Source organism: Anarhichas minor, unplaced genomic scaffold (assembly GCF_050575085.1).
Source record: "Anarhichas minor isolate MPS153535 unplaced genomic scaffold, ASM5057508v1 ptg000018l, whole genome shotgun sequence".
Lineage (NCBI taxonomy): Eukaryota > Metazoa > Chordata > Actinopteri > Perciformes > Anarhichadidae > Anarhichas > Anarhichas minor.
The window spans coordinates 9818093-9837014 of NW_027466464.1; the positions used below are offsets into that span (position 1 = coordinate 9818093).

Genomic DNA, 18922 nt, shown 5'->3' on the forward strand with positions numbered 1-18922 from the left:
TGATGTGTCGGAAAACGACGGGGAAGTTCGTGCTTGTACGCAACCTCACCTCTAATAAAGCCTCTTTATTCCTGTCAGCCATTTCGGATGTCTCCTTCCGCCCCAGCAAGTAGTTCTGGAGATGATCGAGAGGAACAGTTAGGGAAGGAAGGGGGAAGTGTAAAGTCGGCGGCTCACCTCGTCTTATGTTAAATAAATTATTCACCTTTACTCGCTTTAGAGCTTTGACCTACTTCCAGCTCTCCTACACAAACACACTCTCTGGCTCTCTGGGCTCTGCCGGCACTCAGCATGCATAAACAATGCGTTTGTGTGTATAGCATATGTTGTCAGCATTTATACACGGAACGCAGGGAGTGGATATCGATAAGATGATCTGTCCTCTCTCTCCTCTGTGTGTGTGTGTGTGTGTAATGGTCAGTCACCTGAGGGTTCTTGAAGAGAGCATATTTCTCGATGCGTTCGATGAACATGAGCTTGTTGTGGCTGTCCCGGGTCCAGTTTAACAGATTCTCCACCAAGTTCTCATGATCCTCGAAAATACGCTCTGAGAGAGGGAGGGGAGAGAAGAGGGAGCAATGAAGATAAGATTGCAAGATGTGCAGCGTTTTTTGCTGACACGCAAATGTGCTCTTAATTTCCTCCCTCCGGGGATTTCTGTTTTTCGGGGTGGGGTTAGAACTTTTAACTGTGAGCTGGAAAATTAGCCCGAGGTCGCAGACAGAGACTATTTTTAGATCACAGATTATAACAATTACATACATGTTACCGTTAGTGCCTCCTTTCCGTATGCCAACAGTGCACACTAAGGCAAACCATAAACATCTCTTACCCATCTGTAGCTCAGTGATGGTTTCCACAAGAGACCAGTCGGGGCTGTAGCCACAGTGCGACTTATCCAGCAGGCTGTCCAGCACCTGCCTGACCGTCTGCCGCTCATCCACCATCATGGTCTTGGAGCTCTCGTCCGACATGTGGACCCTGATCACCAGCTGAGGAAGAGGAGCAGAAGGGAGAGTGATCTCGGAAGATCGACTTGTTGTGCAACGTAATGCTAAAAATTGGGACAACAGACACACCAATATAATCCCTATGCATGCACTTCAGCATTAACTACCATTTCGGGCTTCCAATCATGTATTCATGGACTCTCCAGTAATCTTTTAATCTATATTCTCTATTGGCCAGCATATCCAAATCCTATGGAAAGAAACGATTATTGTCTATAATCACTCAGCAGGAAGCTTGACCAAAGGAACAATAACTCCCAACGTTCATATAATTCCTTAAAAAGGCCTCTTTTTTTGGAACAATTTGCAATAAATTCATTTTGAAGGCACGATGTCTTTTTGCAGCAACAGTCCACCATGAATTAAGCCACAGGATCTGGTTGGGGATTGACAGCTTTAAAAAGATGGAACGCCGTCATGCGCTTGTAGAGCTAGTATTAAATACTTGGGGATCACTACCGTCACAATGTCGCATATACGACCACTAAAGACTAAAATCCAATAATCTGAAAGTTTTGCATCCATAGGCAATAAAGAGTCCTCCATAACAAGCAAGCTTAAACTAATCTGACCGAGACAAACGCGTGCCAAATCCAGCCCAACACAATCGCAGCCTACATCAGACTTGTCCCGGTGTGAAACGGAATAAAGCGCCCTCAATTCCTTGACCTCATGCTTGTCCCCCCCTGCCGGGGACCCTGACATCCAATCAGAGGGTAGGTACAGTTGATTGAAGGGATCCTTGGACCAATGAGAATGCTGCGAGTGCTGCGAGACAAAGACGTGGGGAGTCTGACCTACATTTCTCACAGGAGGGATCCCTAAAACCTAAAACCTAGTTAAATCAAAACCAAAATCAATCCCACTGCCTCAACAAGGTTCTATCCAAACGCAATCAAACCAAAACATACTAAGTTGTGAGTCATAGCTGGCCGTGGAGACCGCTGACAAACACATGACTAATAATTTAGCACATCGCAGCGTTCTACGCCGGCCGAGGGTTTTCCTTTCTGTGCCGGCTGTACCAGCACTCTTTATCTTGTCTTATTGTGTGCAGCCCTGCTCGCTGAAACACTGTTGGGTCTCAACTATTCATTGCATGTAAAAAGACACCATTATGTTGCTCTCATTCACAGAGACAATTCATTCACTGGTGGAGACACTGGTTAAAAAAAATGGAGACATGCACGCGCCGCGGCTTTCAGGGCGCCCCAATGTTCACCGAAAAACCAGCACTTGTTCGGTTGGACGTGGTAAATGAGACGCTTTGTGTCCGCATTGTCTCGCAGCACTGGTTTTTCCTGAAGCCCGCTTCTGATGTCTCGCTCCCTCCCTCGGCAGACACACACACATAATCAAACACCGCAATGACCTATTTCTTTCTCTGCGCTTCGCCGTGAATGAAGTTCACAAAGAAATGCAGCGAGCAGTGAATGCGACCAGACAGCAATTTATAACATGAGTCAGAATGGTCTTTTAAGTTCGTGAGCGAGAGAGTGTGCGCAAAAGGAAAGAGGTGGCCCTACCTTTTTGACCTGTGCCTCCTTGATCTTTTCCAGGGCGACTCGGATCTTCTCTGCCTTTAATTTGGCAGCTTGTTCCTCCTGGATGGACACGGGAGAGCATTGTTAACACGGTAATTATTAAAACAATAACACAACCACACATAACACCCTGACAAAATATAAAAAAAACCCCAACAGGGTTTCTGATTTCAAAGCCTTGCCTCATCTTCTTCGCCCATGTCTTTCATTGTTCCTCTGGCAAGAACAAGACATCATGCGCACAGACAAACAACTTCATTAAATAGTAAGCAGCCTTCTAAACCATTTAAACGAACAAGCCTCTGGCATGATGGCGCTTGGTGTCACGGGCAAAAACCAAATCCAATTTTTTTTTCCAAGCCTTGGGTTGCTTACCTGCCCCCTCCAACAAGATGCCATCACCTCCATTTCCGCAGGTTGCGTATGCTTCCACGTGTGTGTGTGTGTGTTTTTTTACTCGTGTGTGAATATTTGATCAACTAAAAACGCTGCGTAGCTAAATCGCTGCTATCGTGACATTGGTCCGGTGTTCCCTTCAAAAATGGCGCTCCATTTGCAGTCTATGGCTCCATATTGGATTCGTATGGAGCTGCAGAGGGTTCCTTTGATCTCGCTATACAGCAGAAGGGAAACAATAGTAGAAGATCCCCGAAGGGCGCGAGGCTGCGGATGAGTGTGGGATCAGATCAGAAAGCCTCTATGCCCTCCACTCAAAGACACAATGATCTCCTGCAAAGATCAGATTCGGAATTCGAGGGCAAAGAAAAGAAAGAATATATCCAGATTCGCCCATAATTATTGATAAAAAAAAAAAAAAAGACTATGTATATTACATAAAAGTATGTATATTTCTTTGTCCGCTTGCCAACTTACTCCACAATGATCCTCAGTGGGGGAAACTCAGCCGTGCATCCACGTCTCTCATCATTCAAAGCGAGACCGAGCGATGGCGCAGGTTCACCGACACGCAGACATGTGCGTCCTCGAGATGACAACTTGACTAAAACCCCAAATGAGACAGTCGGGAGGAGGACGCCCCTCCCCCTTCCAACTCTCTCTCTTCCTGCTTCCTCCCCTCCTCTCTCTCTCTCTCTCCCCTTCTCAATCACCCTCTTACACTCTCTCTCTTCATAACAGATGCAGGGGTTTGGGAGCGTGCCCAATCAATGGAGCATAATCCCCACAAAAATAGGAGAGCGAGGGGGCGGCCAACCAGCGAGCCCCCCCTACCGCAGGACCCTCTACCCTTCAGCCAATCAGGACGAGCGGGGAGACCGTGACCGACGCCGGTCCCCCGGAGCTAAACGACAGTGACAACGACGGAGAGCGGAATTTGGGTGAATGAGTTGCTGAAGGTGCTGAATATTTCAAGTCTTGTGTGTGTACACACTCAAGAGAAGGGTTGAGGGGTCTTAACAACCTCTCCCCAAGCCTCTTATCTTAAGAACCCCCCACCCCCCATGACCCAGACTACCTTTCCACATGACCAGCTCCAGGGCACATGCACATTATAATGCAATGAAGCCAACACTATGTTTGGCCAACACACAGTGGCAGGCTTTTAGAGGAACAGCGAGGGAGGAGAGGTCACGGGGGCTGTGAAGATTACAGTCCAGAGTCGATCTGCGTCACCACGGAGGTTCAGCTCCATAATTGTCAGCGTAACTCCGTCTCCCCTCCATTATTTCCTCTCCACATGACACCTACACCCTGCTTTTTATTAGACATTAATCTGATTCCTATTCCACAGGGGTTTTCCCAGCCACTTTCACACTCAGCCACACCAGAGCCAATTTTGAAAGGCTCTTCTGCCGAGCATGGGGAAAAGAAAATGTAAAAAAATCTTGGCACCCTCTCCCTTTGATGTCTCTCCGCTCGCTCCCCGCTTGTTCCCAAAAAGCCCACGCTCATTGAGTATTCTGATTTGCGGGCGAGGAGCGGGAGTGAATTTGGGAGTCGGGGCGATCTCTCCCATTCTCTGGTGGAAAAGTGGAACACTGACACATAAACTCCCCCACGGCCAATACATCCTCTCCATTCAAATGTTTTCTGCATCCAGAGAGCCGATATTCCACCAACCCACAGAACTAGATTCCATCGTTTTAGCAATCGATCTTCCAGGATTGCGGCTGTAAAATTTCAGGGAGGACGAATCGTGTGGATATTACTGAGGGAGTCAGCCAGCTTCACTCTTGGCATCCTTTATATTCAAATGAATGGAAATGACTGAAAGGGTTTTGGAGAGAAATCTGCAAAGCAACGCCAAGCGATTTCAGTTTACCCATACATGAATAATACAAGGCTGTCTTCTGTTTTGAAGTTGTTAAAAGAGCTGAAAATAATCAAAAATAATCCCCCAGAGTTTTCCAGACCCATAGAAGACCCTTATACCGTCTCAGATCAGCATCATTTGTGGTTTGTCTCAGATTCAAGTGAATGCTCTTGGTCTATTAAATCTTTGCACTTGGCTATGCGTCGTGTAGCGATGGCAGAATAAATCACAATCAACAGCGGCCAACTTTCAACCACAAGTCATCACACATCTGATCGGCATAAGCTTTGCACGGGAGCAGAGGGCTGCAGCGAATGCAATCTCTGCGAGAAGCGACTGCTGCTAAGATGTTTTACAGTCAGGGTTGAGAGACGACCGACACATGATGGATTAACAGATGTGAGAGATACTATATATTAAACAGTGGAGCATAAAGGAAATTCAAGTACGATGAGATAAAATACAGGGCTGCAACTAACAAAGGGTTGTTTAGGTTATGCAATGTTGGAAAGTGGGCAAAAAAATGTCTGAGAAGATTCACTTTACATGTCTTTTTTGGTCTGACCAACGAGTCAAAAATCCAGAGATGCTCCATTTCTGATATCAAAACAGAGAAAAGCTGCAAATCCTGGACCGACTCGATTTATCGCCGTAGCTCTATTATTAATATTTCATAAACGGTGCAAATCAAAAGCCAGCTACACGGAGAAAGAAGCAAAATGAAGGAAAACCGAGACAAAAGATCACATGCCAGTGAAGCAAGTCGGACAAACCTATCAAGTGTATTCAATCTATAAGCATGGGACAGTGTGTGCATGGTGAATGCTGAAAAATGATGCAAGGGAAAAATCCATTGAGATGCACAGATACACCCCGTTAGATTACTTGGGACACTTGGTTTCTCTCAACTCGGCTCATGTATTTTTCTGTTTGTGCATTCCTAAATGTCCAAGAGTATTATTTGGCAGAGCTCACAGATCCCGTGAGAGTGCAGTTAAAGCTGACATCGGCAGAGAAACTGTTATCTCTGCCTCTTCTTTTTAATTAAGTGAAATAAATATGTTTGCTGTGATTTTCCAGCAGCTGTTGGGTTTTTCCATGCAAAGCAGAAGAGAGGGGCAGTGCACACTCACACACACACACACATACACACAAGAGAAAAGAGTGTATGAGGAAGTCACCTTGGTCAGGAGGTGAGAAGGCTTTCCTGCTATGCTTTTCAGAATGAGCGAGGTTTCTCGGTCCAGATAGGAGTGCTTGGGTGAAGAGAGGAGAGCAGAGGAACAGACAAAATATAGAGGTGTCAGTGCCAGGTGATTCTCGGAGGCTTATTAATCGCAGGGGTTTTGATCTTTATGTATGACAGAAGCGTGGAAGCGAGAGAAGGTCCCGTAAACGGAGCGCTCAGCAGTGGTGGTTGTCATTCGCTGCAGCTGTGGGTGAGGAAGCAATGACTGTGAGAAGCACTGTAGATATGCACAGAGCAAACATGGCCGCAGTAGATTGGAGTGTGTGAATCTGTAGTATACTGTGCATTCTGGCTCGCTATCAAACCTACAGTCTACAGCTATATTTCACTCCATACACACTTTACTTACATGTGCATTGCATTACACATACACAAACGGCTGCACACTGCATGTGATTCAATTCAAATTGCTGGTGGAAACTAAAATAATATGTGATTGCCTGCAGGTTTACATGGGCAAATGCCTAAAACGCATTCATGCACACATGCATGCTCGCACACACACACACACACACACACACACACACACACACACACACACACGCACTTACAGTGGCCCGATCCACTTCCCCCTCCCGTGAGGTGAAGTCAAGCTGCCGTCTGGCCCGTCGCAGTGTGACATGCTGGGAATATCAGGAGGTGCAGGCAAGGTGTGTGTGTGGGTAGAGACCACAGATATAGGAAAAGATGCAAACACAGATAACATGATGACATGCAGGGGGGGGGGGGGGGGGACATGCATGCTAACTTTTTCCTTCTGAACTGAAATACTACCTCTCTGTCACGGTTTCCCTCTCCTCCTTTCTCTAGCTTTTGCCCCTAAACATACTGTTTTAGTGTATTAGCTCAGATCTTTTGCTTCTGAAACAGGTTAAACTCCTCTAAGACTTGAGGATGTTGTGCTTTTGTTACAGAGCCAAGATGCTTGGTGAGTGAGCGAAAGAATTCAGCATGTTAACATTTTAAATCCACACGTAAGCGAGCCTTATAGGAGATTACAACGTGCTCGTTAACACACCATCCAATGCACAATACACGTCCGTATTGTGGATTGACTCTCAACATGCAGTTTCTTCCAAACGTCAGTCATGCTGTGTGGTTAAACATGCAGGACGAGAGCTTAGCTTGCTATTAGATGTGGAAATGTACACGCACGCTTTGTCATTAGCTGATAATACTTTGGATATCCTTGGTGTGTGTGTGTTTTTCTGTGTGTATTTCAGTGTGAGCCGTACCTCTGTGCTGGTCTGGTTCTGTCCCTGTGTGCTCGGGCTGCTCTGGCCCTCCACCTCTCCGCCCGCCATCACTTTGTCAATGTCCAGGGAGTCCATGCTGGACGCTGAGGCACACGCTGAATTTACACTGGACCGCTGGGACGGAGCTTCCTGCTCGCTGACCGCGCCCACTGAGCCCGTCCTCCTGTGCTGGCCGCCGCCGCCGGACGACCCCGACGAGGGCCGCCGGAGCGTGGCGGAGGAGAAAGAGGAGGAGGAGGAAGAAGAGGAGGAGGAGGTCTGACGCGCCGCTTCGTCCATGCTGAGAGAGGCCTTCTCCAGCTGAGAGGTGATGTCATCCAGGGAGATGTTGGCGGCCGCGGGGCGGGCGTTGAGGCTGCCGCCGCGCACCGTGTTGGCCGGAGACGCCCGGGTACTGCTACTGGTGCTTCCTGTTGGGGATTTCAAGCACAGCTCAGAGGGACTGCCTTTGAAAATGATATGTGGTCCATTGATGGAATACATTTGTTAACGTTACACTGGGTTTGTGACACATTCCAGTTGGATCTCAGGTGCAACATGTAGCATCTTTAAACATCAATATGTAATAACAACATATATTAGGTGAGATTGTTAGGAAACACTTCTATGATTATTATTAACCAAATGAGACAACAGTAAAAACGACTGGCTGCATTTATATTATACCAGTGTAGTCATAGCTTGTGTTAAAGACTACATTTCCCTGCTGCAAACAGAATGCTGCTAATTGTTTCCCCTTTCCTCCACCACATCATTACTCTGCATTCGTTTGATATGGCTACGGTAAAAAGGAAAAACATGTTTGAAGAGATTTTCTTTCACATTCTTCAGCACCAGAAGAAGAGTGACATCTTCCTGTTTTACCCCATGAAGCATCCCTCTATTGTGCTTCAGAGTCCAAACATTATCCGAGCCCAGCAATGTGTGGCGCTATGTAAAAGAGTTTGGCATCACTTGCTTACAATGATTATAAACAGTTTTAGGAGTGGAGTAATGATTTATATTGTTGCTCAAATAATACATGAAGCTCCACTGTAAATGCAAATGGTTGAGCGGGACTACCTCCGCTGCTTCCCCCTCCGCTGGTGCCTGTGTGCTTGGTGCTGGCACTGCGGCCCCCAGGGGCCCGCTGCTGGCCTTTGTTCTGGCCGCGAGAGGCCGAGTTTGGTTTGGAAATGGTATCGAGCTCCTGTTCAATGGTGCACAGGTCAGCCATCAGGGCGTCCAGGTCCACTGTGTCGCCCTGGTTCAACGCCTCTGCAGGGAGCAAAGATAAAAAGGATAGAGGAAGCACAGAGAAGGGGGGGGGGGGGGGGGGGGGGAAGGGGGGTTTAATGATTTCTTTCATCTGTGCTGTTAAACAGATCGGGATCAGATGAGTGAAGACTCACCGTTTATGTTATACATGGAGAAGCGGTAGGAGAAGTTGGCCATGTTCGTCTCCTGCCTGAGAGGAGGCTTCTGCAGCGGTTTCTGAGGCTTGCCATCATCCAGACTCTACAGAGCGCGCACACACACACACACACACACACACACACACACACACACAGGCAAAGCATGAGGTACACATATGCAAAAACCACACATATTCTGACATCACAGTCAAAGCACAGGATCTAAGTAACCATCTCTGCCTGCTCGTGTGTGCTCACACACACACACTGACACAAACCTGCACGATTACACAATACAAAGTGGTGGTGGGAGGGGAGTTGCTAGGATACAGTAAAGGGAGACAGGATTAGCAGTGTTAAGGTTGCTATGGATACAGCCCTTTTCTCCCTGCTCCTCTACCTGTGTGAGTGTGTGTCTATGTAACCAACCACCCTTTCATTGTGTGTGTGTGTGTGTGTGTGTGTGTGTGGGTGTGTTAACCTGTGTCAGCTTGTCCAGCTCTCCAAGCCAAGCACCAAACATCTTGTCCAGGTCCTGGTCCTCCTTATCGCTGTCCTCCTCCGCTCCGTGGTCCAGCTCATCGTCTGATACCTGCTCCATCTACAGACACACACACACACAGAGAGAAACAGAGATCGATGATTACACACATGTATACAGATCGCACCCACATAGCAGGAAGGATCTAAAGGAGGAAAATAAATTAAAAAAACCTTCATCTCAGCTCATGCCAACCTCACTGCCTGTTACCATGACAACCGCTCATGGACCCCTAGCGGGCGCCCTGAGCAGTCTGATCGGTGGAGTGCACCGTAGCGCCTTGTGTGACACACCAGACACATCAACTTCCGGCCAAGGAGCCGAAAGAGAGGGATGCCGATGGAGCAGAGCGCCATCCAATATCGCCTAAATTGACGTACTCGGCTCTTTCGGGATCTATAAACCTGCAGTGAAACCACGACACCAGTGGTGCACCTGTGGAGAAGATATCAATCAAAGCACACTTAACAACACCTGGCAGGTGGGTTCTTTAATGGCGCTCATGGGGCAGTGTGAGTGAAGGAAGGCGCAGCGTGCTGGTTGCCAGAGCCCAGCTGTGTTGTGTCAAAGGTGATGACAGAGCTCCCTCTGCTGGACACAAAGGGGAAGTGGTGTAACTGCAACATGCGGCTGGTTGCTCATATCCAGCAATGCAACAGAAGGAAGGCATCTTGATATTGCTATTTGACGACATGAGAACATGACAAGACGACGCCGTCTAACCTTCTAGTATTGCGCTGGAATAAACTGAGCACAAGAGATAACAGCATACTGCCCGACCCTTTTTCAGTGTACACAAGGACACTTTTCAGGAGACAAAGCACTAAATCAAAACATGAAAATCAAGGAGACGCAGCACAGCAGATAAGACCTGAGAAACAGTGCAAAAATGAGTCCATTCTACAATATTTAACAATATGTAGCATCAATAACTGCTGATGTCCCTCCCCCTTTCCTTTATATAATTTCTAGGTCAGCTGGGCCGTCAAACTGTTGAAACACTCTGATATTACCCAACCTGCAGGATGAATAAAGACACATGAATGCCAGCGTGCATTCATGAGGAAGGATTTTGACTACAAGTGGAAGGAAAGCATTGTCGAGCAGAGGAGGAGGAGGAGGAGTCACGCCTGGATAGTCAATAATCTGAATCAGACGGTACAACATGACGAAGTACTCGTCCCCTTAAGAGAGCCCCTGTCTCGGTACAGGTCAGTTCCCCCTAATAAGTGCAATCAGGTGGAATATTCCCTCCTGTTAACCGCACTGTATGGTGTCAGTCACCAGTGGGGACCGTACCAAACCGGGATTAACCCCTCTGATGACCCCTCGTTTGATCCAGCAAAATGTGTGTGTGTGTGTGTGTGGTTTAATGTATGTGTGTGTTTGTGCGTGTGTGTCTCTAACCCTTTGTGGTTGCACAGAGAGCTTGAGAGCGATCACAAAGTCATGCGTTGTTGTTAGGAGGCGATAGAAGCAGGTAATAAAAACAGGCAGCGTTTGACAAAGCAAAAGGGAATATGATAGCAGCGGCATTGAAAAATCGGTCAGCTCAACACACACACACACACACACACACACAGGAGTCGAGGGGTGCTTGTTTCAGAAGCGGCCACATTCCACACTGCACACGTGTTCTGCTCCTTTAAGTCACTATATGCAGTGCTGGAACAGAATATACTCCCCCAGTCTCCCGTCCCGTCCCGGCCTTAGTGTCGCTACAGCTGGTTTTACAAGCCAGAGCTGCCTGTGCTGTGTGTGTGTGTGTGTGTGTGTGTGTGTGTGTGTGTGTGCGCGCGCGCGCATGCATTACAGTTTTGATGATGGCTAGTTTCCTGTTTTGGCACCCATATCAAACACACATGGACTTGTCGTGAAAGATGGAGTATGTCAACAAAAACAAGTCCACCAAGTGTGTGTGTGTGTGTGTGTGTGTGTGTGTGTGTGTGTGTGTGTGTGTGTAATGATATCCATGAATGTGTGTGGGAGTCAGAACAGGAAATGGCCAGGATGTGCAGAATTCCTAATTTCCCTCATGGCCTGTTTCTTGGCAGGAAGCACCAGCTGTCCTTCGGTTTATCTGTGCCACTTCTTGGGGACGGGAGGGACGGCGTCCTTCAGGACGACCGAGTGGTTTACCAGAAAATGACGGAAGTACACAACAGTTTGCCATCAGTTAAATTACACGGGGCCAAACCACCACCAAAGAATCATTTGTCTATGTGGCTACCCTCAAATGTGTCGCAATTTGGTCACAGACGCGTCTATTCCCTCGGTAGGAAAAGAGACGAGCATGGTCGCGTTAAGGCGCGACATCATGGCTGGCTGGAGACAGACAGGAAGAGGAAATGGCTAAAATCAAATGAGCTGGCATTGCATTTGCCAATACTCACCGAGGTGCTTTCATACGCAAATACACAAGCAAGAAATAAGTCGAACTGCAGGACACTCTAAAAACAGCTGTGTTTAAACAGCAATAAGCCTGCGGGCCTTCACAATGGCTCAAAACACACATGTTTGCACACACAGAAGTATACACACGCTGAAGGTACATATTCAATGTGCTTGCAAAAAATAAATAAAAATGATGCACACACACAAAAACAAAGAGCACTTTGAAAATAGCTCTGCAGCTGTCATTCTAATGGAATCATCGCCTCAGTTGCAGACGACGCTGCAGGTTTAAGTGAATTACCACCTGAGGCCTTGCTTTTAAGCTTATGGAGCGTGACCTGAGAGGGACGCAGAGATGGGAGGAAGTTTATGTGTTTGTGTGTGTGTGTGTGTGTGTGCAAATGCACTCCTATAGGCATCATCGCAAAGCAAACAACAGCCTTGGCCTTTTTCCCTCCCTGACACTGCACGGCCCCTCTCTCTCGTCTGACCATGACCAGCACTCATCTGTCTCCTGTGAGGGTTGGGTGGCTCAGAGGTCCAGGGTGAAAGGTTAAAGGTCAAAAGGTCTGCCCAGCGGAGTCTCCCTCTGGAGACCTCTTGCTCTCTCTCTCGGTTAAACATTTGCAGTTCCCGCTGATGCTGCAGCACCAACAGATGAGGAACGACGGGAAGATGAAAAGTGTGTTCTGGGAAATCGGATCGCTCTACATCTCAGAGAAAAGAGCAGCAAAGGATCCGGTGCTGAGGAGGATGAAGAGCTGGAGGAGGAGGACATGTCTATCTTTAGACTAAGTCGCTCATATCAGAGAGTGTCAAGAGGATTGGAAAAGGGAGCGGAATGAAGACTAGATGTTAAGTCTCTGAACAAAAAAAGAGTTTTCAATAGTTCCTAACGACCAACTCTGAGACAACTGGGATCCTTCTGAATATTAATAGAAATTAGGCTTTAGGTTTCAAACTGGCAGGTTTGGAGCGCCCAAAGATTATACAATCTTCACAAAGAAAAGGCTCTGGGCTTTGTGTAGTGAGAACCACTACCCAAAAACAAGATCCAGAAAGAAGGCGACAGAGAGAGAGAGAAAGAAACACAAGTATTTGGGTGTGCCAGGCAGAGTGCAACATGACATCATAGGTCAGCTTAGGTCTCCATGGCTCGCTCCTTCGTAATCCCGTTTGCATGATGGGAACAGAGTGCTGTTGTTCATTGAATTAGGTACACCAACTTTAACGAGTTACCATACTAGCTAGAGGAGTAGTCCTGATGTTTTTGGGCAGTTTAAGTATTGTTTAGTACAGTTTCCTCTGTTTAATATAAGTATCTTGAGTGTTTATCCCAGTCAAGGGCTTTAAGACATTGGTAATGCTTGGAAATCAACATTCTGTGCGTCTCTATATTGTTCATATAAATGTTCAAATCCTGGGCTGAATATAATTACTTCTTCTGAAAGCACTAATTAAATCCATACAATCTAAAGAGAAATAAAAACAGGTCCCTACTACAATGCCAAAGCCATTCCCTGCCTGTTTCAGCACCACCTGTTCGGTTCCCAGCTGTCATTGAAATGATGAATTGCCTCCAACATTTAAATCACAAATAAAAGCCTTTCATATTTCAATCACACAGGAAATAGGAGGGCTGGGATGTGGAACATGACCGTAGCTGTGTAAACACTATTGTGGCCAGACACTCCCGCTGCGATGACGGCCGAGTGGCTGTTTCCACCGAGCACTCCTAAATAGACTATTTTTGGACTAAACACTCAATACTGTTGCAATGAGGACGGTGGCGGTTAATGAAACCGAGCATCAGCCCCTTTGGCTCTCATCAAATAAAAACGTCCAACGCCGCCGTGTCCAGCTTTTTCCTCTCAAACTATCTGCACAGAAAATAACTTTAAAAATATTCTCAACACATCATATAGTCCCGCCAAAGCAAGCCTAACTTGAGAAGAAAGGGACCGGAAAAAGGACTGGGCAGGGGGGCTGGAGAAACAGCGTGGCATTTATAGAAACTCAAGTGAACTGCTATTAGGCTTCTGAGCGCAGCGCCACGGAGCTCAGAGTGGGAATCCTTGAGAGTTTAGTGGGACACAAGCGCTCACACTGAGAAGAGTCCACGGGGGCCAAGATGCAGACAAAGGGGGGGATGTGTGTGATGATTTTGAGGAGAAGTGGTGCGAGTACGCGTGTTTGAAGGGACATTTTTAATGAGAAACTAACCGGCACGACCCGAGCTATACGCGATATCTTTTAATAGCAACGCTGCCGTGCGTCCCAGTGGATGAAAGATATGTAAATTCAAGCACAAATATTTTCATGTAAATTCCCTGGTGACTCTTCAAATATTTAACATTCTAATATATGGTAATGTGTCCCTTGGCATAACATAAAACACAAAAAAGCGTGTACATTAAACCGCTTCCCTTCTCTCTTTCTCATGTTAACCAATCATCTGGGGTGAGCGGTGCCTCCAGCCCGACAGACTGTGAATCACCTCTGACGCGTACATGTGTCCGATTGTCATCGTAGCCATAAAACACACACTGAAGTGTCAAGATATCGTAATGACATCCTGTGTCACAGTGAAACCCCGTCTTGTGTGCGTTTGGCGAGACAGCACAGAAGAAACCTTCACCGCTGCTCTCACAATGTTTCAGTGCCGATGAGACATAAAGCGATCTCATTGTAAGACGTGCGAGCATGTCGTCATGGTTATTTCCAGGCCCGTGTTTTCAGTCTGTGGTTAATTGCTCCCTTTTCCTCCCTTGGTCCGCTCTCCCTTCATGCACGGATGTTACACCAGGAGAGGAGCAAAGGAGACCGGAGAAATGTGGCTGCCAGTAAAAGAACTATTTTTGTCCAAAGTCAAACCGGGTGTGGTCGGCCTGTCCACTGACCTGTAGTGCCCGCTGACGTCTGATGATAAAATTGACGCAACAACTCCGCGCGTGCATCCTCGATGGATGACATATGTCGGGAGGATGCAGCCTTAGGATCAAGCGCGTGACAAGGAGATTGTAGGTTTTAACTAGGGAGAGGAACATGCAGTGTTAATGGGGAGTGTTGTCTGCCTGCAACAAGAAAGAAGTACACTTTAAAGTCCAGAAAACAGAACGGAAATACAACACTTATATGACTGCACTTGACTCTGGTATATCAAGAAGTACGCATCAGTGTCACTATATTATATTAGGACGATATCGCCCACCACCTTATCTTTAATGTGAATGTGCACTAATGTCGACTGTCGAGACAATTCAGTCCAACAGAATCAAAAAAACAAGCATAAAAGAGGGGAGAGCGCATTAAGGGGAAGGAGTGATGAGATGAGTAAGAGGCCAGCGAGGAGGCGGGGGAAGTGATGGAGGGGATGATGAATAGGTACAATAATGGAGGGAGGGAGCCGGCTATTAGATGGTGAATAAAGGGGAGGGCTTGATGGCCAAAACAACTGCTTCAGTGTCAGTCAAGCACGGCCGACAGGAGGAACTCGCATGCAAACACACACACGTATGGATCCACAAAACACACGCGACACTCTGGCTGATACAGCCAATTAGGAAGGAGGGGCAGAGAAAGGGTCGGGGGGAGAGAGGAGAAAGATGAGGAGGATGTCGGAGGTGGACAGATGGAGAGTGAGTCAGGGGGAGGAGAGAGGAGGGAGAGAGAGAGAGAGAGAGGAGGCAAAACTGAGACGGGGGAAGAGAGGGAGTGTGAAAATGCACGGTCACAGTGGTGGGCGGCGGCATCGGAGCCAAACTCCAGCTGCCCCGCTTCCATTCGAGCAGCCATCGCCATGGCAACACACATGCACAGCTCCACGTTGACGGGGTCCGGCAGACAGACACGCAGCTATCACAAGGCCTCCGGCGTGAGCTAGGGCTGGATCTACACGTGATAACCGACGTATCGACGTGATTTTCCATTTTGAATGGATTTCTGTAATTTCCCAATAATTGAAATTCAAAATCTGAGGTGGTCCGAGCAAAATGGGTGACTTCAACGTAAAAGCAGGCTCCAATTCAAGCAGCACACAAGCGTACATGTGTCTGTTCTTGTTGTATTTGTGTCTCTGTGTCCCCGTCTCTGACAGTCCCCCCCCCCCCACCGACCGAGGATGTGTCAGCCTCCCTGCTTCCCTCCAGGGCAGCAGTCCAAACGTGAAATCAATAGTCTTGTCCCTGCCCACGGGAGATTGGGTTACATCCACACACACGCACACGCAGGGGGCTCAGGTGGTCTGCTGCGGTGGGCTCACACAGTTTTAAACATGATGCAGCACTGCAGCAGCAGATGACAGCCAGACATTAAAAACAAGCACTCCTTATAAGAAGACGAGACCCACTGCTCAGGGGAAGCACACCAGTAAAAAGAGCTGCAATGCTGCGAAGTTAAACTTCAGCTGGGTGCCTTTCTTGTGTTGTTGCTTCGTAAATGTGTAGAGCATTAAGAACCTGCTGTAGCTGATTTAGATAAGTAGGTTGTGGTTGTATCGAGGACACTGGTCAGCATAAAGCTGGTGGTAGCCAAAGACTTGAGAGCAGGGTTTCTGCAGGGTTCATAGTTCACTTTAAGACCTTTTAAATACCACATGCAATGCAGTTTAATACCTGTTTCAATCATACCGTCCAAAGTATGAAAGTATGATGGAAGCCAGTAGGGACCTTGAATTATTTAGTATCATTACATTACTGTGTTCTGTACTTCCCAGCAGTATATATATACTGTAGATGAATAAAATCATTACGGTGCCAACTGATTTTTCATCATCCTTTAGTTTCTTGGTCGAGCAAAACAGGAGGTTTACATCTGCCACCTGTTAGGGAATATAAAGCACAGTAGTAGCACACTGCACAAGCAACACATGCCCAAAAACACACACACACACACACACACACACACGGAGGGATATCCCGTCTGAACAACACATTCATACTGCAAAACGCCAGCATGCTGCACCTAAAAGCAGAGAGAAATGCACAGACGCCTGCACACATGCCGCTAGCAGCTGGGAATGTCTTCCTCCGTTAGCGTACGGCGGTTCCTATCTCCCCCTTTAGCTCACCCCATAACTCCCTGCAGCTGGCCGCTGATTGGCTAACGATGAAAAGCTTGTTGTTATCTGAATTCAAAGCAACTGTCCCAAGTGGTGGTTTTATGTTTCTCATCAAAACAGACCCAAGAACAATGACGTATTAACCGTGGCCCTGCATGTACATGTTGAATAACATCGACAGCTGAGCGTCAAAGTCAGCGAGCAGCTCCGCATGACACACACACACACAGAGTCACCCGCCAACATACGGCCATAAACCTCTCTGACACATAAGCATCCCGACTTCCTGGAACAGTTTAAGTGGAGGGGAGCAGGCTTCCTCCTCTCAGCCTCGGGCTGCATCACCACTGCTGGGGTCCCAGGTTTGAAACCCGGCTTCCTTCCACATCCGCACCGCTGGTCCTTCTTCTTTAACACATCACGGGTTTGTTTCTCCGGGAGGAAAATAATACAGTGTGTGTCTGTGACTTTGTCCCTTCACATTCCACCCGATTGGTGTTTTCTCGACACATTGAAATACTTATTCCAGATGTGCATTTTCCAACTGACAATCCAAGGTATTAATCAGGAAAGTAGATTCATCTTTTACTCCTTGGATACTCGTCAATGAACTATACACCACCCCTGCAACCACACTGCCTCCAGAACATTTGAATTGGCTAAGATGCCACCCAGGAAGCCATTTCATTTGTTGAGATGGTTTCCTTCTGTTCATGCGGCTGTTTTTGCTCCGAGTCTTCCGTCCTCGATATATAAGATATAACTCCCTATAGCCGTTATGATGCACTTTTCATTCCTCCAATTTCTGATTTGTGAGTTGAGGATAAAATTCTTGGCATCGACATATTAACCGTAAAAAAAAATACCCTAGGTGCTGATATGTGTGGTCATGTGTGCATTTCATAATGCCAGAGTCACACAGCCAAGACTGCACTCTAGAAAATGACTCGGTTGCCATCCCTTGTGTAAATACAAGTGGAAACACTGAGCCGCTGGGTTGCAAATTCAACGCAGATCTGTGATAGTGAGAGAATAAAGGCTCACTGTAAGGGAGCAGCTCTTTGCCACCGACCACAGCCGAGTCGACCTCACATGGTTCCACTTTAGTCAGGAATTATCTCCTTCGGCGAGGAAGACTCTCCCCTGACAAGATCCTCAGAGGCTCGAGTCCTCTTTCGTTTGGCTTTGATTTACAAGGCTCTCCGACGAAGGCTTTCAGGGGGGGGGCTCTCTCCCTCCACCAGCTCTGGATTTACCTCTTTTTTTTTTTTTTTTTTTTTTACAACAAACACACAAAACCACACTGTTAACTGGGGACACCGCTCTGCGATAAAACCAGCATTTGTGACCACCTTAAATATAACTTCCCTGGCAGCTCGCTACAGCGGCGGCTTGTCAAAATAAGAGTCTCTGTGGCATTCGAGCAAAGCTTACTGGCAGCAACGTCAATACTGTTTTTCCTCTGCTCTGAGGTTATTACCCACAGAGAGCAGCAGCGGCACCATTTACTCACTCCAGTTTACAGGAACTCTTACCTCTGAAGTGGCTTTCTCTCCTTCCTACTGAGGTTAAAGGTCAGACGAAACCACCACTCCACTCCACTCTGTGTCGGGGCCTTTTATCCTCTGGAAATGAGAAAAAGAGGCAAGAATAAAATCGATCAGATGTGATTAAGTGTCTATTTTTGTGACTAAAGTAGCAAAACACAACCTCGGCCCCGTCATCCAGGGCCATTAGCCGGTGAAATTCCAAACTTATAGATTTGTTCTCACTGCAGTGCGGGAGAATTCAGAGACCTGGCAGGGCGGCGGAGCTAGAGGGAGGCAGACCGATTTCACCGTCGCAAGAATGCAAGAGGATTAACTCTGGAGTGTGCTTGAGCGGGAGACTTAACTGGGTGCAGACAAAAAACGACACGCACAGCCAGAGAGACACTTATCGCAGAGCTCTGGAAAGCAATCAAGCGCGGCTCTCCCCTCGCCATAAACCGCCGTCGTCATTACTGCGAGGGATTAGGAACGTGACATTTGAGGCCTTCTTCACTCTCCGACGAAGCCTCTCAGACCCACACACGCTGCAGCCATCGTAATGAGCACGCTGACCACCACAGGCTAATCATTCCACAGCGTGAGTCGGGGCAGAAATCCAAACCGTGTCAAAACTTACTATTCACCGTGAGTCATCAGTCTCAGCATTAAAACAT

At 47.3% G+C, this 18922-nt stretch overlaps 1 protein-coding gene across 3 annotated transcripts in view; it reads right to left on the reverse strand.

The window, feature by feature from the left end:
- raph1b (Ras association (RalGDS/AF-6) and pleckstrin homology domains 1b) overlaps window positions 1-18922 on the reverse strand; it is a 34657-nt gene that overhangs the window by 6574 nt on the left and 9161 nt on the right. The window contains exons 2-12 of one of the 3 annotated variants that reach the window (XM_076095049.1): window positions 18255-18344; window positions 9207-9326; window positions 8723-8828; window positions 8394-8588; window positions 7311-7741; window positions 6627-6698; window positions 6008-6082; window positions 2537-2614; window positions 833-992; window positions 426-547; window positions 50-115 (exon numbers count right to left, since the gene is read on the reverse strand). In XM_076095049.1, the coding sequence (XP_075951164.1) occupies window positions 50-115; window positions 426-547; window positions 833-992; window positions 2537-2614; window positions 6008-6082; window positions 6627-6698; window positions 7311-7741; window positions 8394-8588; window positions 8723-8828; window positions 9207-9326 (1425 nt within the window). In that variant the 5' untranslated portion in view covers window positions 18255-18344. The remainder of the gene's footprint in view (window positions 1-49; window positions 116-425; window positions 548-832; window positions 993-2536; window positions 2615-6007; window positions 6083-6626; window positions 6699-7310; window positions 7742-8393; window positions 8589-8722; window positions 8829-9206; window positions 9327-18254; window positions 18345-18922) is intronic. The other 2 variants (XM_076095050.1, XM_076095051.1) reach the window with 2 other exon arrangements.